The sequence below is a fragment of the Sylvia atricapilla genome, chromosome 18 (assembly GCF_009819655.1).
Source record: "Sylvia atricapilla isolate bSylAtr1 chromosome 18, bSylAtr1.pri, whole genome shotgun sequence".
In the NCBI taxonomy this organism is placed as follows: domain Eukaryota; kingdom Metazoa; phylum Chordata; class Aves; order Passeriformes; family Sylviidae; genus Sylvia; species Sylvia atricapilla.
The window spans coordinates 1,198,134-1,223,151 of record NC_089157.1 but is presented as its reverse complement, the minus strand read 5'-3'; the positions used below and the strand labels follow the sequence as shown (position 1 = coordinate 1,223,151).

The 25,018-nt window shown below is 37.8% G+C and overlaps 1 protein-coding gene across 11 annotated transcripts in view; it reads right to left on the bottom strand.

Moving 5' to 3' along the window:
• The window catches only part of MBTD1 (mbt domain containing 1), a 35,498-nt gene that overhangs the window by 4,279 nt on the left and 6,201 nt on the right, over nucleotides 1-25,018 (bottom strand). For 2 of the 11 annotated variants that reach the window (XM_066331897.1, XM_066331888.1), the window contains 14 exons: nucleotides 23,216-23,417; nucleotides 21,936-22,075; nucleotides 21,248-21,362; nucleotides 21,074-21,159; nucleotides 15,488-15,605; nucleotides 14,722-14,856; nucleotides 14,183-14,271; nucleotides 12,667-12,901; nucleotides 11,439-11,494; nucleotides 11,074-11,178; nucleotides 10,112-10,265; nucleotides 7,631-7,713; nucleotides 7,089-7,323; nucleotides 6,418-6,495 (listed from right to left, as the gene is read on the bottom strand). In XM_066331897.1, the coding sequence (XP_066187994.1) occupies nucleotides 6,418-6,495; nucleotides 7,089-7,323; nucleotides 7,631-7,713; nucleotides 10,112-10,265; nucleotides 11,074-11,178; nucleotides 11,439-11,494; nucleotides 12,667-12,901; nucleotides 14,183-14,271; nucleotides 14,722-14,856; nucleotides 15,488-15,605; nucleotides 21,074-21,159; nucleotides 21,248-21,362; nucleotides 21,936-22,075; nucleotides 23,216-23,369 (1,783 nt within the window). In that variant the 5' untranslated portion in view covers nucleotides 23,370-23,417. Of the gene's footprint in view, nucleotides 1-6,417; nucleotides 6,496-7,088; nucleotides 7,324-7,630; nucleotides 7,714-10,111; nucleotides 10,266-11,073; nucleotides 11,179-11,438; nucleotides 11,495-12,666; nucleotides 12,902-14,182; nucleotides 14,272-14,721; nucleotides 14,857-15,487; nucleotides 15,606-21,073; nucleotides 21,160-21,247; nucleotides 21,363-21,935; nucleotides 22,076-23,215; nucleotides 23,418-25,018 lie in introns of those variants that run through there. The other 9 variants (XM_066331894.1, XM_066331899.1, XM_066331890.1 and 6 more) reach the window with 8 other exon arrangements.

Below are 25,018 nucleotides of genomic sequence, written 5' to 3'. Positions count from 1 at the left end.
CAGTCTGTGTGAGACAACAAAATATATTGACAAAGATTTCTCAATCGATCATTAAAATTTTAAGATCCCAGAAGGTGAGGTTCATTAAAGCAGAACATTTTTTTAGTTTTAATCGTCTCTGTTCTTTTGTCAAAATTAAATGGAAATGAGAGAAGACAAAGATGTTATGAACAGCAATAATGTCACAATTACCTTTCCAGTTTCATTAATGAATAGAGATGATTATCAAAATATGAGCACAATGAAAAGAACATTGAAAACAAAATACGCAAATGTTTATTAAAGGTGCAGTACCCACATTAAAGGGTTGATTATATAAAAATAAATGATTCTCTATGACCAAATGAATGACAAAAATATAAAAGTTTCTGATTATCAAATATAAAGTTTATACACATTGTCAACATGTCTTGAAATGCAGAAATGTGCAGTGAAAGGAAAAAACCCCAACCCAGAACCTGCTGCTACTAATATCCCTGCAGTAATTTATAAGCTGTTGGATTATTCTTTTATAAATATTCCATGTTGAAACAAGCTCTTGAGCTAAATAAAATGAAATTTGAAAACTAAAATAGTAGATGATGTCAAAAGTTGCTGCAGCAGCATAATGCAAGTTTTCCTCATCTTTCTTCAATAAATTCCTCCTCCCACCTACACAGCCCACAGTCCCTTATTTTTTTCTCCCAAATACCCTTCCCTGCATCATGCCCAACTTCGACAAGATTCCTGATCTCTGGAGTCAACAAAGTGCTGTCTAAACAATAAGGCACACAACTGGCTACTTGGCTATGCTACAATGCCTTGAGCAAAGGCTACACAGAGGTCAGGGATACAAACCAACCCAACATACATGTTATTTCCCTTCTCTCCATGAGCAGGAAGCTCCTGAAGGCACAGGAGTAGCAGCTGTGGCTGTGATTTGGATTTGCCATCTCTGGCTTATTTGAACCAGAAGTCCTGACATCTAGATATTTAATGATATCTTACTTCATTTGTTCCTAACATACAGCTTTTAACTATAATTCTCCATTAGAAAAGCTTAGTTACAGCTACACACCAATTACTTGAAAGAAGTAAAAAGGAAAACGAATGGAAGTCATCCAGCTGAAGGAAAAGGAATGCAGATGGGCCAGGTAATTCCCTTTTTACAGTGTCTCAGTGATTTGCCAGGACAGAGATAGACCATGTCTGATGCCATGACATTCAAACTCCCAAAGCCAACAGAAATGCAACAAAATGTTCCAGAGTTGGGTCAATCTCTGGGAACAGTCTCCTCCTCCTTCAAGTTTTGAAACTCAAAGGTTTCAAAAGAACCTTTGAAAAGGTTCTTTTCAAAAATGAAGCAGTCCAACAGGTGAATTTCAGTGCTTAAGAGATCACTTCAAATAACTGAAAGATGTGAAGTATTCCTGCACCCTAAAGCAGGAATTAGCTAGAGAGCAAAATCACTTCATACAAACCAAGGTGAAGTAGTGCTGAACCTTTCTCCTGTGCTCACGACAATACAAAAGGGGAAAGAATTGGATTTGAACCTTACTGAGATCTCCCATGGACAAAAAGTCTCAGAACAGATGCTCTTTTGTTACTTACCTTCCACTGACTCCATTCAAAGCCATGCAAACATCCCCTGCACTGTCCTGCATATGTCCTGCAGCTACTGCAAGATCAGGCAATGAATGATGCCAAGGAGTATGCATGTAATTAATGAGTTCTGGCCAATCTCAAACGTGTCTAAACTGATTGGATGGTCTCAAGGTCATGCCTCCTTCCAAGAGACTGAAAAGGTATGTTCTTGCTGGCTTCAATATAAACACAAACCTCTTTGGACAATGACAAGGCTACACCACAAACAAAATTCATTTTGTCCAGCCTTTCCAAAACTCAGTGTTGAAAAGTTCCCCTCAATTGATCATAGAAAGCATTGAGTATCAGAAACCAAGGCACACAGGTGTTTTACAGGAACTGAGATTTAATGACACAGAAATTCAGACTCTACGTCTTTGCACTATAGAAATGCATTGCCGGTGTAGATTTGGCATAAGAGAAGAACAATTGTGCAGAAATAGATGCTTCAGAACACTCTCCCCTAAGCAAGGTTTCTCTCTGGCATCAAAGGCTCTGCTAAACATGGGATGTTCACACATGTAGGAACATGAAGTGGTCATGAAGGGGTCCTTGAAAAGTGTTGAGAGGTGTGCAGAAGAGAGTCAAGTTTTCCTCAGGGCCTAAAGGTGGTATGTGGGTTCCTTTATTCCCAGTCTGTTAATGGATAACATGTTCTGGATGTATTCCAGAGTCAGCAGAGTACTGACAGGGCAGCCTGTGCAGACTAAGGCAAGTTTAAGGGAGTAATCAAGTAAATCTGAGGCTAAATCTATCAACCTGGCACCTGTCCTGCAAGGACAGTATCATTCAGCCAGTCTGACAGCTTCTATTGCCACAACATATTTGTTAGCAATAATTTGCTGCATTATGTTGCCAGGGATGTCAGGAAAAGGGAAGAGAGAAACTGCCAGAAGTGAACTTGTATAGTTGAAGATGGATTACATTATGGTAACTATACTTAAGTTCAAAATTTTAACCTACTTCAATATTACTGATCAATTTTTAAGTTTTTCCCTGCTCACTCTTACAGATGCACAATTACACTGCTTCAAATATATTTTCTTACTAACTCACAGGATTTCACATAACACATTCCAAAGATATTTTCCCAGATAACTGCCTTTTTCTCATACAAAGACAAAAATGTTTATTTACAGCATATAGTCGTTTCCTCTGCAAAGGATAATACACAATAGTGACCTATTTACATCCAATACTTTTAGTTCCACATTACCATTCAGTTTCACAGGGTGCATTTTTGTATTTTAACACTCTGCAGAGCCCCTCTGGGATTCTCAGTAACCCACACCACAACCTTATTCCTCAGAAGTTCTAAACCAGCTGTAACCCTCTGCTATGATTAATTCAGTGACATGGTGCATCAGTGAGAATGTAAAGCTCTCTAGCAGAAAAAATTAAACCAACTAAAATTCAAAGGCACAAAAAAAAAAAAAAAAAAAAGGGAAAAAAGGAAGATTGGATGAGTCAGCACATGACACCCTGGACCATAGCTTCCCACTGTGCAGTGACACACTGCAGTGACCAGTTACCTGTTTGAAGGCTGGGACTGAACTCCTGGCTATTCCTGGGAGGCTGGAAGGCCTCAGGGGCTGTCTGTGCTGGAAGGGCTCGGTATGGAGGAGGAATCAACTTGTCATCCCCAGAGAAGCTCCTCCGCACCTCACCTGCCAGGGGTGGGCTGGACAAACTGACAGGTTTCTTCCCAACTGGTCTCTTCCTCTCTAAACATCAAGTCAAACTAAAATGAACGCTCGGGTTAAAGTGCATCAGGCAACTGACTGTTCACTGAGAAATGGCTCTGATTGATAGTCACCCATTCTCAAACACCAGGGCCTGTAAAATGGCACCATTCAGTTATTACTGGGAATATTCTCAACAGCCACATTGCCACCCCTGAATTCTACAGGCTACAGGTAGGACTTCAAGGGAATTGCTTAATACCATGACCCACTTAGTTCATGCTCTATCAATGAAATACAAATGCTGTGAATTACTTGTGCTGCAGCTACACTGCACAGTCACACACACTCCTCTGCCTGGGCACCCAAGACATCTTGGCTCAGTTTCAGGCTGCAGTTGTTTCAGTGTGTGTGCCTAAGACAGAAGGATGCTTCTGGGGAAAAAATCCTCTCCAAACAAAGTTTATCATCTCAAAAAACACACGCTCGTAATTCCCTTAGAATGGTATTTCCAATTTTTACAGTGCCTTACAAACACAAATAACCATTTCAGTATGTAGAAAAAAACTTCTAAAATGCCCTCAAATTATTAAACACTGCATTTCATGAAAAAACTGTTACTAAAACATTTGCCATACAAATCACCATGTTTCTCTTTTATCACTAAGATGCTCCCATTCTGTGCTCAAGGTTCATTCTCTGTGGTACTGAGGCTACAAGATCTGTAACATAAATCAATGCTTTCAGCTACATCAAAACTGTGGCTGCTGATGCTTCAGTCCTATCAGCACTGTCAGGCAGACAAATAAAAGCCCAGCCCTGAAAAGGTAACTGCTTATGTATATGCCAAAGATACCACCCTGCTTAAATATTCTTCTTATAAGATAACTTCAGGATGAGCCTTTTAGAGAGATTAATGAGGAAGAATGGTGTCTACAGAATCCCAGCCTTGAAAATATGTGGGTCAGATTATCATTTCAGTAACCTTATTCTGATACACACACCCAAGAGGAAGCAGACAATAGGAGCAGATATTGCATCTTGCATTGTTAATTCATTGTCTGGGCAGGCTGGCACGTTACCCTGCAAGAAGTCACCTGCACAGCCCTCTAAGTAGCAGGCACAAAACCCTATCCACTGAAACAAACACTATTGGAAAGGGAACTGGGGTAGATTCTCAAGTATCCCCAAAAGCATTGCCAAAGTGTTTATGATGCAATCAGTTCTGCTTCCCAGAGAACGTGGGCACTCCCAGTGCTCCCAGGAAGAAGGGGACACTACAGCCAAAATCTGCATCATTACACACAACAGAATGCCTCAATGACATCCTGGGCTGTCTTGTGAGCACATGAGAAAAATGTGTGGAAATAACTCTGACCTGCTAAAACTTACCTAATTTATGACACAGAGTTTCTTGTTAATCATCTGTGGTGACTTTACATGGTACCATAAAAACATCACAGCTGCATTATATGGTTTTGTGACTGAGATCCTTTACAAAATAACTTCCTATTTTATTTACAAGTGCCGAACAAGAAAAAGCTTCAGAAGACATTTTTAATGTTATTTCCTGTGACTCAGCACTTCTGTTGCCATAACCTACTTAGAAAAAATCCATATAGGAGGCAGCTGGCTCTAACTGTTCATGACTTTGCTCTCTCATATTCTGGTGATTAAAGGGATTTCTTGATATTAAGCAAACAGTCCAGAACACAATCAGTTTTCCTTGCTTCCACAGGCAACATTTACCTTAGGTTAGCAAGAAATGAAGAACAAATTTCCCTAGACTGAATTTTCCAAAGCTAGACTAAAGCTTCCTGTGGCACTAAGTAAAAGCAATTTTCCAGGTTTAGGTCACACTTACTGTAAGATGGGTATTAGAGTTATTAGGAAAGGGATAAGGTAAGGAGTATGATGGCCTAGAACAGCTTGCTAAACAAAATCTGCTCAGACAGTGCAGAATTATCCAAAACCAGGTCCTACACAGAAGTAATTAACCATACAGCCATATTTCCCTTGCTTAAAGCAAAAGCATTCACATCTTTCCCCAAATATTCTCAATTCAGGAGTTTTCCAGTACCTGAATTCTATTTAAAAAATACTGCTGCAAGATTCTGAAAAGGATGTGGATTTTACTGTTTATTTTACTGCTTATTTCCTCCAACATCAGAAAGGAAAAGCAGTGCAATGTTTGAGGCACTTAAAAAGAGCTTCTAAGAACTTCCCAGACATCTATTTTTTTCTGTGGCACTCAACCAGCCAACTTCATGCCCAAAGATCAATCCACAGCAAAGGCTGTAATCTCAGTGTCTGGGGAAGAAGGTTCCAATTTGCCTTAACAGATCCATTCACAAATTCACTAGGAAGACAGCAGCAGTGTTTTAACTCCTCACATGGGTTCTATACAACAACAAAACACTCTGGAAACAAGACTAAATTAAGAAAGCTAATTTTACATTTTGACAATTTGATTCCAAGGGAATCAATTACGGTGGAAAGTACCTGAACCCTGCAGATTCTTAAAAAGGTCATTGCTGTGTTTTACTGTGACAAGAACAGCCACAATACAGCAATGCTGTTTGTTTTGGAAAGTAATAATACAAAAGCTTAATTTGCATAGATGCCTAAACCCAAACATCTGACAATTGACTAGCTTTTTTGTTTCAAAGAGAAGCCAGTTGGATGATAATTTAAATTTTCTACACCTCATTCTTTCTGACCCCAGTAACTTGGTTCTTATTCCTTCACCCATGTTACAGACAGCAGAGGGAAAACTGTGTTGATACCCAAGTATTTTGTACAAGGCAGTACAACTACCAATATAGTACACAGCCAATATATTATTTAACTGAAATTATGCCAGAACACAAAAACATTTTAACCACTGCCCATCTAAAATTCATAGACTATTATTTTATTATTAGCAACCTCTACCATATCATGAGTTATTAAAAAAAGGTTATTCTCAATAAAAAAGTTCCTTTTGTGGCATACTGCACCTTTAACCATAACACCTGTTTAGACACAAATATTTCTAAATAGAACAAGGACTTAGGTGGAGACCACAAACTTTAAAAATCAGGTAAAGTGCAAACGCTATTTTGTCACCCACTTTTCTTCTGTCCTTTGTACTGTTGTGATTTAGCTTTTTTCTTCTGTTTGGATGAACTTGACTGGCTATCTCTTGATGCTGAAAAAGAAATAAAGAATTCAAAAATTTATGCTTATTATATTAAGAAAACACTTTAGAGTCAAAGCTGCTACACAATTACAGAATTTTTCCTCAGTGACTGAACAAAGACAAATTTACTGTGGAAAACCAACTTGCATTAAACTACTTAACACAAATTCTCTCATTACCCTCTCATTAAAAAGCAGTTCTTGAAATGTATTTCATCAGTTATCGCTTGATCTGACAGGACAAGTTGTGATGTAAAAAAGCAGATACAGCTCCTGCATAGGCTGAGGTCCACCAAATTCAGGAGGTGAAACAGATACACTGACAATCTTAAAGCAATATAAATTCTTGGCAAACTCCTCCAGAACTGACAAGAGGCTTTTTTCCCTGCATCAAATCAGCTTCTTCTGGCATTGAAAAATAGTAAAAAACACTCAGAAGTACTTGAAAAATCAAAGTGGGAAAGATTAGAACTTTGAATTCAAACTTCCAGGCATTAGCAGGAGTTTTTTCTATTTTTGTTATGCCTGGGGACCTAAGCAGAAAAGGGTAGGAAAACGAGCCCCCATGAAAATAATTTCCATTACTGACAAATCAGGACTCACACTGTGGTGCTGGAGGCTGGAGCTGGTATCCAGTGAGCTGACACCAGCCCACAGGGTACAGGTCTGGGGACTCACAGTCCACCCACTGATCATATTCATCTTCCCACCCATCGAAGTGGATCCTCAGGAGGCGGTGGATGATGCGCGTCACCGTGGCCACGCACACCAGGCGAGGCTCCATCAGATCCACAGCCTCCAGCTTCATGCCAACATGAAACCCGTGGTTTGGAACTTCCTGGGGAAGGAAAGAAAGCAAACATCAGTAAACACACACAGTCAATAAGGCAGTTTAAGCACAGCACTGAAACAGGGATTTCAATCAACTTAATATAGAAAAAACCCCAAGTGTCATTGATGAAGTTTCCTGTACCTCATCATCTGTTCAGCATCTCAGAGATACTGACCTTTGTTTACTCAAATGGTTCTTACCTCTAAAAGTCTGTTTTTCAAAACTGTATTTAACAAACGGGTCCATCCAATGCACTATGCAAAGATGTAAAGAAAATACTAATTTCCAGGATAAACATGTAAAATTTCATTACCTTATTGAAGAGCTTTACTGGTGCTGCTATTGAGTCAGTTTCCCTGAGGTAGTCAAACCATTTAAAAGGGAGTTTTGCATAACCTGTGAATTTTAAACATTTTCATACATCAACTGCCAACTTCATTTGTAAGAATAACAGCAAAAATAGCACATTGGGAGTGTGTTACAGCTAAAAAGACAACAGAAGTCAAACATTATCAGAAACTTCCACTCTGAGCTTTGATCTAAGGGACAAACAGCCACCTGGACATTGCCCATTTGCAACAAACAAGAAGAATGAAGCACTGGGTAACATAAAAGGTATCATTTAAGTTAAGATTAATCACTTAAACTGGAAGTTTTTTGTCCATGCAGATTCTTATCTCCACAAATGCCCTACTCAAATGACCCAGAACAGATCATGGAATTAAGAACATCCAGTTTCTTCCCTCTGGTGAAATAGCTCCACCATCAAAACACTTAAATTGTCAGGAACAGAATGGTAAGAATAAACATGCATATTTTAAAAGTTTAATAAGGGTAAAAATAGCAGTAATATGTAATATGGAAAATTAGAGGATTTTAAAAAAGGTATTTTAAAGGGAAAAAGTAATTTCTCAAAAATATATGTAGCTGCTACTGAATATGCATAAAACATGGAGATATCTTTTCCTCTGGGCAACTTCAACAATTGCTTAAACTAATAGTTCTGTAATTCTAGATGGAGCAACAATAGCCTGGAGGATTTCTGTGCAGCAGTGTGCAGCAATGGATATCCTGAAAATCTGCAGTGGGCATGGCGTGGGAGCTTCAGGAGAGATCTGGATCTCATCTCTCTGGGGGCAGAGGGCTGCCACTTGGGGCTGCCACACTCAGTACCCACAGCCCAAAATTCAATCCCATCCCTCAAAATGCCATCTTCATCTTCTAGTGATTTCAGCATGGGATGAAGATGTTTGAGAGGAATGAGCTTGGCAAAGTCCAGTGACTTCACAGCAACTGAGGTTATCCCCAATACTAAATGCAACTTGGATAGGAGTTCTCACACTGCCTATGGAATATCTCCATGGACAGATGCAGCTGGTGAGCTGACTAATAACAGCAATACTGTACCAGTTCTGCATATTAATGCTATTCTTCTCAATGTAACATTCCTCTGCTACACCAATATATTTGTACTCAAGTCCATCACACACATGAAATGTGCACATGGGCTTTGTCAGACCAGGCAGAATTAAGAACCTGTCAACTATCCAGGCCATAATTTGGAAAGTAAAATACCCTCCTCATTAGAGTTAAGGAGCTTTGATCACTTTGATCCTATTAAAAATGCTAATGCGCATTATGCTCTGTATTTTACTGCTAGTAATTCCTCTTCCAAATGACTTTTAGATTATTTCATGTATGATTTATAATCACCTCTCACTGATGACACAGGACATAGGGAAAACTGCAGTAAAAGGTAAAATGTATATGGAGGTAAAGAATTAGGTTGCCATGATACAAGAAACACTAAGTATCATAAGTGTGCTAACAACAAAATCCACATTCTGAAAGCAGTGTTTCGAGAGTGAAGAGGTAGTCTTGTCACCAAAGGCAAGTTTTTCTCCTTTTCTGTCTCATCAGTTCCATATATGTATTGATATACAAGCATTTCCTCCCATAAAAACTTCCATTGCAAGAGTCTCTGCACCTCAGGTTTTTGAGGGATGCTGGTGCCCATGAATTTCTAGGCAATAAATTCACTAAATGAGCTGACTGAAAAATAAAACTACATCTGTAAAACTGCACTTTCTACACACTCTAGGGTGACAGCTGTCACTGTACAACAAAAATGATATGAAATTACTTTCTTCATGTTGCATTACACTACACTGTATTATTACCTAGAAAAATAATTCATTGAATACAAGTAGAAGCTTACAAGAATGAGAATGGAGGGAAAAATACCTAGAAAATCACTGTCATCTGCTGTTATACAGCTATAATTGTATTAAAAAGTGCCAGACCAAGGCAAAAACTGGGAAAAGGGAGGTAAAGTCCTCTGTAGACACATGTGCTTGTGAATGGACAGCTTTTCCACACACAGGGGTTTGTTCAGCCTACAGTCCTAAAGCTCAAGTTTGTGTATAGCCTTCCAAAAATTGACTGGTGTAGTTGTGAATTAGCCTGAGATTCTTTACAGTATTCATTAATTGCTTTGGTGGCCAGGACCTCCCAATCAGTGACACTTTCTGAAGAGCCCTTTTAGTGACCCTGCACTTCCCACTGACTTAGTAGAATCCTCAATTTCTGACAGCAAGCGATTATTTGATCAATCTAACTTCTAAATGAAGAGCCAGCTACCTCTGGTTTAGATTACTTCAAAGTAAAGCTGTTGCATTTATTTCAGACTTGAGAAGAAGCGAGCTGAATTTTGTAGGCTGAGTTAAGAAACAAAGCATATGGCAATTACAGTATCAATGAGCAATATTCACAATAAAAGGTGTCAGAATGCTACCTGTACCTCTGGGTGGAGTTAGTTCAATCATGTTAATTTCACAGAAACCAACAGGGAAAATAGAAGGGGAAGTGGCATGGTAACAAAACCAATCAGACCCATCTGCTGCTTCTGAGCCATCAATCCCAATCATAAGATAGCCATCTGCTAACACCTTGGTAAAGAGAAACAAAATTCCACATTATACCTTCAGCTGGGTGAGAAAGCTAGAAAGAAAGCATGCCATGTTTCAAGAGTAAAAGCAACTCAATAATAATGGAAGCACACTTAGAAGGACATTCAGTTATAACAAACCCCCTACAAATCATACCTGTCTCCAGGACTATGAATACAACTGTTACATGTACTTTTGATAATCACAAAATTATGAGACAAGTATTTCCTTCTTTTCATCTCTAGTTCACTTTTCATGTGAACATCAGCTCTACTTCTAAGCTTTATAACTCACTCTATTCCTCAGCTTGCAAGGATATCCAGCAAACCATTACTCAAAATCATAACCATACTCCTCTCCTCATTGGAAAGGTTAAACAATTCAGCTAAGCTGCTTTTTACATTTTCTCTTTTAAAGCAGATTTTACATGGATTGGCTCCCTTTCAATCAAGCTAAGAAAGAAGGACAGCCTTAAAATATCTTCATAGACTTCTACAAGTCAGCAAGATGACACTTGGTTTTGAATAGTTGCAAAACACTAGGTATAACTAGCAGAATATTTTCCTGCAAATTCATCTCACAAATACATTCTAATGAAAGGTAAGACTGAATTTCCAGAGATTAAAGTCAAATTTACATAAGCATGATTTCACAGCAGTTTTATATAAACAATTGACAGACATACTCCATTCACTGTGTGAATGAACTCCACTGATTTTGGTGTTGAGCTTTTTGTTTCAAGCCTGAATAAAGGCTGGGGAAAAAGGATTCCTCTCTGCCTCTCCAAAATGCACATTTGCTTTCTTACCTTCCTGACGGTTGCCACACATATTGCTGAAAGGTTTAGGGGGTCTATAGCTTCCAATTTCATTCCTTCTTTAAACCACTCTCCAGCTGCATCGACCTCTTTTACCTGAAGAATCACAGAGCAGCAGCAGAAACAAAGAATTTAACGAGCCTGGAACAAAACATACCCCCACACTGCCAAAGCAACAGACTGAAATATCTGTTCTACCACCTCTGCTTATATCAAGGAGCTCAGATGGGATAAGCAAAGCAGAAATACTTGTGCTGGGCCAGGATGTAAATAGAGTTTCAGGTCTGGTTTACACACAACAGGAACTAAAGGTCCTCAATCAACTCTGCAAAGAGTGTTCTAGCTACTGAACTCACCTTCATAAATAAGTGTGGGGGTGCATCAAAATGTCCATCCTGTTTCTTTGTAATATCTACAAGGAATAATAATAATACTACTATAATATTGTTCAGAAGTTTTGTTCACAGAGCAAACAATATGTTAACCAATCCCACACAATCACTGGTGTGAGAGGCCCACAGTTTATAGTAACTACCACAAAAATCTGGAGGACATAATCCATCCATTTTCCTTGTTGACTTCAACTTGAGCTGCCTCTATAACAAACATCATTTATGGGAAAAAACAATATCCAATACTTACAAGACCATTTGATTATCTCACAGAATTGATCAAAGTATTACAGAGAAGCTTTTGCAAAAGAATTGCAGGTAAACTACTTTGCATTATGCTATGACAGAAAATTACATTATATATATTTTATATATAATTAAATATAATCACTTTAAATACACACACAAACTTAAATCTAAATATAAATGTGTGTGTATCTATGTCTATCTGTTTATAAATGGTTTCAGTGGAAGTTGAAGCTTTAGAAAACTGAAGGCCCTTCCCAGAAGGGAAGCCTTGTGGAATGCTTTACAGAAATCCTGTCCCTACAAGGGATACCAGCTCAAACTGTTTCAATTTAACTTTCAAGCTTTAACTGTTTCAATTTACAATTGTTTTTGTATTTTAGGTTGCAAAGGCCTTAATTGTGTCCTTTCTATCAAACTGTCATTTCTCTTTCCCATTCCCTAATGCCCTCTAAATCATGTAAACACTGCAACATAAAATATTAGACAGTCTTTAAACCTGCAAGTGAAAAGAAATCCTGCATCTACGAGGATACTTGTCCACATTGTATTGTGCAAAAAAAGGAGTTAGATGTGAAGAAACTAGGAGTTTGTGGAGCAGGGCTGTGACTCCAGTTATCAGCATGAAAAGTGAAGTTTCCCATGCTCAAAACATGCAGTGAAAGGTTTTTCTGCCTACAGTTTGCTGACCTCTGTTGATCATTGAATCTCCTAAACACTATAAATCAACCTAAAGGTTATTGTGGCTCTTCCACTCCTGCATAATATGTTAATTATAATTTTAACTGAAATTCCTGAGCGAAATAAAACTGGTAAAACTCCTGGGCCACATTATGTAACGTTTTAAAACACTATTACTCAGGTTAGTTTGATTAACTGTATAAAACAACAGAACTGCTTAAGCCAACCCTGCCCTCAAACCAGCTCTAACCCAAACAAAACTTACCAGATCTTTTGAACCTGTGACCTATACTTCGAGACCAGCCAATATGATGAATGAGTGGGCTGTACATATGGCACCAGAAGTCATCAGTTTTGTCCTCACTCTCTTCATACACCAACCTCAGGCGGCCCCCAATGACACTTTCTACCACTGCCACCCTTGTCCTGCAGAGGTGTGTCTTGTCCACTACTTCTACCCTCATGGAAGTTTTGAATGGGTACTGCATACTCTCAGATACCTTGAAGCAACACAAAACATATTCTGTAAGAATATCCTCTGGTTTTCCATTATCTATTAAAACACAGTATTGACACACTTGCCATTTAATTGAAGTACTCGTTAATCAACCTGGAGAAATGACACAAATTATTTCTCTTGTATTCCATTGCAACAAGGTATTTCAGAAAACTCAGAATAGATCCTACAATGCCTTAATGGTTTCAAGGTCATTCCTTATGATAAGATACAATTCTCATGTAAGTTCAAGGAATTTTCCACTGACAAAATCAAAGTTTGCTCAGTTGTTTACAATGGCTGAACTTACCTTGAGAAACAACTTTAACAAGAAAAATGTCAAGATTTTTTGTTCTTGCTTTGTCATTCACTCAAAATACACCATTTTAAAAACAGGGATTAAAATACTTCATTTTAAGGCATGGAAAACAAACCTTCAACATAATCAAAGCTGGACATTTACAAAAGTATTTCTTCAAAATACACAAAAGAAAAGAAACAGATGTTAATCTGCTTTGTGAAAATAGACTATTTAAAAATCAGTATCTGTCACTTGCCATTTTTATTACCAACTCCCCAAAAGACAGATCTTGCCAATTCAATTTGCATTCTAACTGAGCCAACTTTAAAATAGAAATTAACAACCACAGAAAGGCTTTTTGGTTTTTTAAACATTACTTGCAGTGTAAAACAAAAAATTAAGTCTCATATTTCTACTAAGAACTATATGCACCATCATCTCACAATATTGATAAGTAAACTTACAGGACACTATACAGCAGCTGTCACACCTGAAGATGTGACTAAGACAGAAAGAAACCTAGTCCAGATCAGGAAAAAATACTAGGATTTAAAAGTATGATCTTTATTGCTTCTACATCCATGCTATATTAACATATTCTGTTCAGTTTGTTGAAATAATGCATGATAAAAACCATTCCTCAATTAGAAAAATCAGTTTTCATTTTTCTTACAGATCACAGGGTAACAACTCATGAGCACTTCTGGGTTTTCTGTGGATTTTTTTAAATGGGGTATTTTAAAACTGACTAACCAGTTTTTTTATAGAAATCTATTCTTTCTAGAGCAAACAGTTTTCCAAATACATGCTGACAAGTGTGGACATAATTGGAGAAGGGATTCCAAGAAAAACTGTATCTAAGGGAAGAAACTGCTGTATCTCCTTCATTGCAAGAGAAGGTAATGAGTCACTGTAAAATATTTCAGTTCTTCACACTGCTGCAGGTTTCTTTACAGATCATCATTGAAATTGCATCGGCCTTACCTTCTGAGAAAAGTCAGGAGGAAGTGTTTTGGCACCAGTAAGTCGTTTCACTAGAAAAGCTTTCCAGTTTGTGTATTTGTGTTGGATGGCTGTTGGAAATGAATGGGGAAAAAATAAGCCACGGATTTTTAATTGTGCCCGTTAGAGACAATATTAGAGACTGGAATAAGCAAAGAAGAAATCCCAGACAACTATTAAAAGGCCTAGATGACAATAATGACAAAAAACCTCTTTAGAGAATGAATGCTACCCAAGATTAAGTTTATGGGCCAGGAGGAAGAATTTAATAACAAAGTATAAATAAAATCAGTGCCAACTGCTGCCACCCCAATCTTAAAAGCTTTGACTTGCATTAGATAGGCTACTCCAAGAAACACTTTTAGCATTAGTCAAGCTCTTATTTTTCCAAAAGTTAAAATTATTAATCCATCACTGTTGAAAGAGTTATGGTAAAAGACTACTTTGATATCTGGACCATGAGCAAATTTAGTTTAATAGAGAGACTTTGAAATCAGTCAGGAAGGCTACAATTTACATACTTCGAGGAGGAACTAAGGGCTTCCCACTGGTTGCACACCAACCAACTGGGTGGATGTCAGACCCACAAATGTTACACCAAAAGTCAAGACTTGAATCATTTTCAAAGCCTTCATATCTCAGCAGGGCATTGTAGCCTGAAAGAAAGCATTTTGAAAAATACAAAAATGAAAGGAGATTATAAAATATGTACGAATATTTCTTGACCAATCTTCATGTACATTACATTGGTTTTCTAAATGTAATTTTTAATAGCAAGTTTTTTTAAGGCACATTTCTGGATGCTAAAAATGCACGGAATGGATTATTTAATAAATGCGGACATATTATCATGTAAGTCAATTTAAATAAAATTAAAGTTTTTTAACTATAAACCTTTAGAAGCTGTACATAAGAGGACAAAAGTAATTACACACAGTATCTGCTTTTTCATATCTTAGATCTGTGACCCTGAATTTCTAATTTTTTACCAAGGAAAGTGATTTGTATGAGGCTTCTTGACAGCTCTTATACAGTCTCCTATCTGCCCTGCACTGCTCCTACCGCACTCTGAGGAAGTATTAAAAAAAACAAACCAAGGACAGACATTCTCAAGCATCACAGCAGCCAGTGTAGACTAGTGACAGCACCACAATGTATAACCTACAGACACAGCTCTGCCAACCTGAGCAGGGTCAGCATTACTCTCACCAGGTAATCACTCACTAAAGTCTTGTTCCCCTCGCACAGTTATTTGGATTATTTTCATTTCAACTAAGACACTTTTACCTGCTAATTTTACAATTCCAGCTATCCAGAAGACTTTGGTTGGTAGACTGCAGTCAGTGTTTGGAACCTCCACTCGCACTCCTTCTGCAATATCACCCCAGCAAGTCCCCATGGGTGCCTGTCAAGGTTGGGGTTAAAAAGTCATCAGCTCACCATGTGAAAATATTACTTTTTTGTTATCTCAATGTTCTACAAGCAACTTAAAAAGACAAAACATTCAATATACATATAACAAACATATGGTTAGAAACCACTGTTTCTATAAGAACCTACTTTGGCCTTGATTTGATGACTGTGTAATACTGTAATTGTATCCAATTATTCCTGTGTATTTACTGAAAAAAACCCTATAGCATTTGAAGTTTAAATAGCACTTAAGCACAAGCACAAATTGTACATTCTCAAAGGTCAGTTTTATTCTATGATGTTTCAATTAGGAAGAAATTACTGATGTTAGTAAGAATGGCAGAAATTGCTATGAAATTCTACTTGCAAGAAAATCATGGTACCTGTAACACAGACAGCAAAACCTTTAAATTCTGCAAGTCAGGCATGCTGCTGGAAGAATGCCTAAAAATTATTTCTTTAATCTATTCTGATGATTTATTACGGTGGGGTTTATCACCCACAGGTTCACATCCTCTCAGAGGAACAGGCTTTCACATCACCTGAAAGTGATCACTCCACAGAGCAGGCAAAAAGAACAGAAGACTGAGTGGCACCTTTTTAATGAACACCTAGAAGGAAGGCACAGCAAGATCCCTCACACTGTCCCACGTGAGGAATATGTTAGGAACAAGAAGGAATATCTGCCTGATGAACTCATAAGGGTTTGCAGAAGCTGGTGATAGAAATTAAAATTAATAGTTTGCTATCTCCAGAAGAACATTTTGTTGAACAGAGTATCATGAAATGTCAGTCAAAGATGGTATTGTAGATACCAGAAATGCACAGTGCTGAAGAACCTAAATTCTTAACAGTAACTCAACTGAAGTTATATTGGTAACAAGCTAGAAAATTTCTCAGTCCACGTTAAACTTGAGACTACCCAGGAGAGAGAGATTCGTATTTTGGGTGTTTTATAACAACAGTCCCATCAATTCTGAGAAAAGTAAATTCTTATCAGTTCAGAGATTACCCAGCTATCACTGAGACAACTGATGGAAGGATCCTCTGACTCTGCACCGTGTCTTATTTACAAAGCTCTTGGAAAACCCAGAGGACTGAACCACTCTGGGAATAGTCTCCAACTGCACAGAATTTTTGCTGAGAGCTACAAGTGAAGAAATCTGGATTAATCTTCAATGACTGGAAATGACAATACTGTAATTTCGCTGGCAATCTGCTATTGCCACTAGCAACTGAATTTATCTTAAAAAAGAGGAACCCTTCACTAGCTGAAGTATTTGAGGTTATACAAAACGTAAAACTAGTTTCAACTCTTAAAGGAAATGTAAGTATGCCAGTTTTTGTTCTTGAAGCCCGGTCTCTTCATATTCTGCTATGTCCCATCTACACCAGTCTAAACAACAGAGCTCTCTTCTGCCAACTGGCAGCCAGAGAAAAATCCAACTGAAAAGATGATGGCTTATTTTCACACACAAAATATGCAAATACAACTTAAATCCCATCCCATACTCACTACCCTCTCTAAATTGACATGTGTAGGCTTTTGAATTGAATTGGGGAAATAAACTTTTCAAACTGCATATTTTAGCAAATCTTGTTTCCTGTATAGTGATACAGATGAGGCCAAACAATCAAAAATAACAGTGCTGAATAATTTCATAATCCAGCCACACTCAATTGAAGTACATTTTACTGCCTGCTCATCTATTCAGTTGATTCAGAGAGAACAGTATATCGAAACACTTCTCCTGACATCAACCTATAACAGAAATTTCATTTCTAGAGCATGGATTGGTATAGACGGAAATAGCAGAAAGTTAAATTTGTCCTTGTCTGTGAAAACATTGGTTCTGCTAGTTCTCCTACACCAATCCATATGCCTCGCCCTTTCAAGCAGGAAGCCATCCTGTGCAGCATCACTGCTGAAATGCCATTGGCACTGTCCTGAGGGATGGCTTACAGCACACCTGCTACACTGCACCATCTTAGTCTCCTTCACTCATTAGAGATATTCTTGAAGCAGGAAGACCTGGATAAACCAGGGCTGTGACAGTCATATTTCTTCATCTCTCCTCTGTCTCATTTGATTAATCAAACAGTGTTTGAAGAGTGCTTTCAAAAACTCAAAACACACTAGAGAAGTGTTAGGTCTTACTTATCTGCTGGCTGGAAGGTGACTGCAGTCTGGATTGGCATAGTGTGAACTAGCAGAACCATCATTTACAGGTAAGAACAAATTTACCTTTCAAACTCATGACGAAGAGATCCACTTCACATCACTCCCAAACAAGGAAGAGCTGGTTCCTGGCTTCCTGTTCCGGGACATGACCTGGGAGGAGTCTATCTGTGAGCACCAAGGGCCTTCTCTGCAAGGTAAGGTGCAGTCAGGAAGGGGTTGCTCCTGTTTGACAGGAGCACCTAAAGGCCAAGTATTCCCACATACGCACCTGAACAAAGAGCTCACATAGCTTAAATCTGTGGTTTCTAAAGGTTTTGGATGGCATCAACACTGTCACGATTCTAGACATTAAATTAAATCAGGATTTTAATGGCAAATCCTGAGGCTGATGCTACCAATTCCTGAATTGTATGAAATGCTGAAACCTCGTGTGTGAGCAGTGCCCCAACAACAGATAATGCCAGAGAAAACATGCAAAAGGGTTTAAACAAAAACCTCCAAAGCAGAGCACTGCCACCCAGTGTAGCATCCTGGAAATGCTCCCTTCAATCTCTGGATATAGTTTACAAAAACACAAGAAACCAAGAGAATGAAAATATTTCAGCTCAGAACAAAATTCAGCTGGAAGAAAGAACTTCAGGAAATGTGCCTCTCACTAGCAACAGAGTGAAAATAAGTAATTGCCCTTAATTGTGCATAAAATTATCCAGTAAGTAGTACTGAAAACCAACTCACAACACTGCAATTTGCATTCAGTTGTAGGAATGGTTTGAACTAATAAAGGAACTACAGAAAAGAGTAAAAAGTTGTTTAGAGGAGAAAAAGTGTAAGGCAGGTCAGCAATGAGCTCACTGTACATGATTAAGCTATAACTCAATATTAAACCCATTAAATTCAGGGGTTTTTTTTCCTTGCAGCAGCTACTGCTGTGTGCCTGACTAATGCCATTTGACAAAATAAAAAAAGGCTGCAAGGTGCACAAATGGGAATTCTGGCATTGTCATGGGCTTCCTGTAGGACATAAACCAAAGCAGTTTCTGACATGGTCATTCTATTGCTACTAAATTTCATTAGTGTAACTCAACACTCAAGTCTGGAATACAGGTAGCATGGAAGCACAAAAAGCAGATCAAAAAACTTTGCAATTAATTCTTACCATAAATAGAAAGAGAGAGAACTTCCCAAGATTTACATACTTTAATTCTAAAATGTAACTGTTTTAAATTGAAGAAGAAATAACTTCTCAGGAAAAAACCAAACCAGAATAACTGATGTGTGAAGTGTACATCAGACACTGAGACACTGAAGTATACCAGGTTATCAGAAAAAATAATTAAAAAGCCAAATCTCACATCTCATAATTCCCTTAAGTTTTCTTTAATATTGATCCTAATGTTCTCTATCAAATACCCATACAGATATAGCCAGTATAACCGATAAATTTAATATATTTTATTGAATAATGAATTTAAAGGCAGATATGTCATGATTTTACTGTCAATTCAAACCTTTGGTTTTGAATAGAATAAATCTAACGTATTCTATCACACACATACTGGTGTATGAAATCCAGAACATGGATGGTAAACAAACATCAACTAATATGAACTTTTACCAATCAAAGCAATACAGTACACAATCTTTCCAGAAAGGCAAAAAGAATATTGTTTAATTATCAATGGAGTGGGACAAAGAGAAGGATCTAACAAAAGAACACTGAGCTGTTTTTCAGATTCTGACTGGTTTAAATAATGTATTTTTCAAAGAAATAATTACAGTAAAGTTAAATGCAAATCATACCCTTATAACACTAACTCATATCCACCAAAGAAGCAGGAATCTCCAAAGAAAACTGTAGGATTTGCATTTTACTTGTATGAAAAAGGAAAATGAGGACAGAAAATAAATGACTTTCAAGCTACTTGGTAGCACTGTTCCCATTATCTTGTGAAAACTTTTGAGGTACAATGTGACCATGAGTGTGGTCTTGGCTCACATTATTGGGGCACTCTGCAGCTGAATGAATGAAGCAGTGAGAAAGGAAGATATAATTCCTTTTAATAAAATGCAATGTTGGAGCATAATTTACAAGTGACCTGACAATTGCAGCTGTCTCTAATAGAGGATGCCACCCATCCTGAGACATCTGTAGATACAACAGCACAGCTCAGGTTATCAAACTCCACTTTTTGATGTGAACTTATGGAATCACTTACTACATGTACACAGCCATGAAAGCAAAGTGCAAACATACTAACTCCAGCAGGCGGAATTTAATACAAATTCCCCAAGTTCTCCTAACACAAGGCTCTGTTCTGGGCAGTAGCTGAGGTCTCTGAGCATAAAGGGTACTATTCACAAAGTGCCAACTGCCAGGAGCCCTCAACTCCCACTGGTTTATGAGCTCAGAGGGCTCAGCAGGAATTCCTGAGCTGGAGAGAAAATATGTCTCTTCTGTCTCATGGACAACTTCCATGAAGCAAAACATTTTGATTACAACTTTCAGCACAATCTCAAGCAAAACAAAAATTTTGTAATACAGGACACTTCAACTCCTCAAAGTAAAAAATATACTGAGATAACACTTTCTGTCATAGCTCTTACTTCAGAGACAGAAAGTACTGACAATATGATAATTGTCAGTTTAATGTCTTATTACTGGAATTTCATTAACACATTAAAGATAGAAGACTCTAAATATTTTCCCCAACCCCTAATTTCCTCAGTCATTAAAGAATGTCTTTGTCTAAAACAAAGAAAACTAACTTTTTAAACTTCAGAGCTCTAAACAGCCTTCATTTTCCCCCATACTAGACAACCTGGCAGCATGATAGACAGGGAGAATCTGACTAAAAATTAACAAAGAAAACCCCAAATCTAAATATGTAACAAAAAGATCAGTCCAACACAATGGAACAAGCCTGACTTAATCTAAAAAGCCTTTTGTAATTGTTTTCAGTAGAGCTTGACTTGGTTGGTTTGTTACACTGTAGTACATAGGACAATTTTGTGACTTGAACATAAGAAAAACAATTCTCAAGTATGTAAGAGCCTTCCTTTTTGTTTATGAGAGTGGATATATGATGAAAGTAACTGATGGTGCTCAGAATGGTTTCAAAGGACAGATAAATTATCTAAGAAGTAGTCATACTCAGTTATATTACACAGATCATGAAAAATATTTGGATATGAATGTTTGGGAAAAATGAATTCAAGAACTTCCACAGACTCGCTCATACACACACAGAGAAGGAAAGCACAAACTGAGAAATACTCACGTGTTTAAAGCAGGTAACAGGAGCTGCTGTAAAGCTATTACTATTGATGTAGTTACCCCAGCTGAAACCTTCCACAGGGACAGCTGCTAAGGGAAAGTTATTTTAGTTAGGAAGCTGCTAATGAGGCACAAATCTTTCAGTGTTTTTGTCTCAGCTCCATTTACATGCTGTTACCTGCTTTTGTCTTTGCCTGGTTTTGTAAAGTTGCTTGATACTGGGCATATGCTGCTAATTTAGCCACTAAGGGCTGTTTTTGTAGAACTTTAGATTTCTTTGTTGGAGGCTTACCCTAAAAAAAAAACCAAACAACCCAAGTAATTAACATCTTTGCAAACTCCCATCAGGAAATTTCCACAGGTCGGCAGCTATCTTGTATTATATTACATATTTTATATGTATGCATACATACATATATTACATGTATTATAAAATAAATATAAAAACCAGTAGTAAGGAGTGTCCAAAAGATGACTTTTGTACTCCTATCCCAACTTGAACAGCATTATGGATTCACTGTTGTTTACCTAAAAAAAAAAATCTCTCTCAAAAGCAGGTCAAAATGAAGAACTTTTAATCTAACTTACAGCAATGCAATTTCTTGGCATTTGTTGCAATGAACTTGAGACAGGGTATAATGATATTTCTTGACATTTCTCTGTCTTTTCTTGACTACTACAAACATGCCTGGATGATTATTTGATTAATAATTCAAGTCAATGGACATAAACCTATTTTGCAACTCTCCAAAGAAAACCCTCCAACCCAAGAAACTGATCTTGAAAACGTGCAGCCCATCTGTACGAATTCCCCAATTTCACCACCACAGATGACAGAAAGGATGTAAAGAAAACGGGGTCTGTACCGCTACCTGAAGCCTGGCCAGAATGCTGGCCTTCTTGGAGTTGGAGGAGTAGCTTCTGGAGCACGACACGCTGCAGAAGCGCTTGGTTTTAGAGTAAAAAGCGTCCCGGACACCAACCATGCCACACATCTCACATGTAGCTAATCAGAGGAGAGAAAAATAAGCCCAAAATGTTAAGAGTGTAGTTAAAACCACAATAAAAAACATTCAGAACAAAGAGGACAGAATTAAGGTCCTGGAGGCGGTACCATCAGTTTCTGAAGGTCTGACACCAAAGAAAATTGCACAGGAAAAAAAATTTAAAAGAACACCACCAATATCAGTGAAAGACCAAGAATCTCAAGTTCACTTGTGAAACAATGCATCTTTCTGTTCCCTATTAATTTCACCCCTGGTACAACTGAATGACCCAGCTAAATCAACTCAAGCTGATTTTAGGTTTTTCACTGTACTCAAGGAAGCATCTGCTTTGAATCTGGGCATGACAATCTTGATTTCCTCTAAATATTGAATACTTCCCACCTGAAATAAAACCAGACCTCTTGTTTGATTTGTAAATTTATATATCCCAAGTACCCCAGCCCACCAAAGTTTTTTTCTGGCTAGAATCATATTTTGGAGGTGAACAGCATCACCCACAGTGCATTCTATGATGAGTAAGACTCAGAGACCAACTAATGCCAGTGAGAAAATGCTCAAATTCTGCTCAGAGAGAGCTCTACACTAATCACTGGGATTTCACATAAAATATATTTCCCTGATAACAAAAAAAAAAAATCTTCTCTTTTAAATTTATCTTCCTAGTATCCTCCAGCTCACAGCTAAGGAAGAGTGAACAGGTACACACTACCAGGTTTTATACAGCAGCAGTAATGAAGTTTCCCTAGTATAGGAAGAAATATATTTAAACATACTGTATATGTAACGTAAAGGGCAGAGCGAAGGTATGCCCTGGCAGAGAGAGAACACACTGACATCGTTCCCAAAGCTCCAAGAATAAAACCAATGCACATGAGAACACACACGTGCATGTACAGAGACAACACATCTGACAGGAGGGCAGATGTTCCCATACTATTTCTACCGTGTTAGCAGGATTCAAACCCTCTCTTTTTTCCTTTTAGCAGAACCCAAACAATTCCCCCTCCCAAAACCAACCAACCCCAACCCTTTAGCTGCTTTTCAGTCGGAACCAACCCTCGGGATGGGCCCCTCACAACCCAGCACAGGCTAAAACCCATCCATATCCAACTCCTCACACTCACCCAGCACATACTTACCCATGCCAGATTTGCCATCTGGATAAGTATAAACTTGCCCATTGTTCTTGATAATTGGGAGACTGGATGGCAAAGGAGCAACCTCCTCCTCACTCTCATCTGAGCTGGAGCTGCTGCTGGTGTCCTCACTACAACTATCATAACCGTCAAACATCCCGAACGAGTCTCGGCGTTTCCTTTCCACTCGGGAACTATGTTCTGTCTACAAATTAAAGATAACCAAACAACAAAAAACCAAAGAATAGCAGAATGTTCTGAATACAAAGATTTCAAAGTCAAGCTTAAAAAGTTTCACAGGTCAGTCTTCAAAAGCAGGTATTTTAAGGCATTGCTGTATCAGCACAGACATAAGCCATGTACTGCTAATTACACGAGCATTAGTATAATCAAAAGTGGCCAATTTTTGGTGTTGTGATATACAAGAAGAAAAAACATGTCTCTTAATCCACTGAGAATACACAGGAGCCATCCACACTTTAACTTCCTCAGTATCTTTTGAGTTCGTTAAGCCTGACGTGCTGAACACTGACAGCCACACAGATCTTATATGCAAATAAGCACATTCCAGATGGCTGCAACCAATTCCACTAAAATCCATTCATTTGAGAAAGCTGGGCAGAGAAAAGACAGTTCAATCAAGAGGGCACTTATACCACAGGAACAGGAATGAGAGGCTCTCTGCTCTCACTGGCTTGTGGGGTTATCCATAAATCACTCAGCTCCCCTATGAGTCTGTGACTCCTGTGTGAAGCAGGAACACCTCTCCAGTTCACAGGGCTGTTCTGAAGATTAATACATTAACCATTATAACAGCTCAGTTACTATGGCAATAGGGTCTGTACAAATGCTGAAAAAGAGAAAGGTGACTAATTTACCACTGTCATATATAAAAAAACTTGTTATGTAATTGTTTTTCTATAATCAAAAAATCTTTAGTAGGATAAAACCACACAATTTTGAAGAAGGCATGACAGTTAAGCAATTTCCAGCAAAGACATTAAAGAAGCAAGAGATTAATGATGTACTTTTTCTGAGGCACATCCACCACATGCATTTTGATACAGTGACAATTTTCACTTTATTAATAACTTACACAGCTCTATTGAAACAAGACTACTCCCATGTGAGCTGCCCTCATTAAGCTAAAAAAATATTTTATGTTTCATATTATTTCCATAATCTTTAACAGTATCTACTAAGTTTGAGAGGAAATAACAAAGAAAGAGAAAACTAAGAAATTCTACAATAAAAGCACAAGTTAGGGAAATGAAGTACAGACAAGAAAACAGAAGAAAAATTAAGAAAGCCATTGGCTCAATATCCTTTTTCAGGAGTTAAATTTATTTAAAAGTCAGTGTAGACAAAAAACTAATGTGATTGGGCTTTTCCTTCTTAAATTGCATTTCGATTCATAGCTTCAAGATTTCATCACAGTTGCCCAAATTCCTTTCCTAGAACATATGCCTGAGCATCCTTATAGCTAGATCTCATCCAAGCCTTTCTCTGCCATGCTATCCCTTTATTATATTCTCCTCTGCAATCTAAATAAATCCTATTATGGAAGAATTTCCTAATAGATATAAGGGAAAATTCATTTCCACGCTGACCCAGTCCTAGCATGCAATTATTAAAATAAAAAAAAAATCCCCAAAAACCCAGTAAGCACAAAAGGTTATGCAATAAGGCAAACACTTTTAACACACAGTAGTTCTGAAACAAAACAACAAAATAAGTCAGTGTAACATTAATTATGAATATATCCCTCAGCCAAAAAAAAATTTTAAATTGTATTACATCAAATCA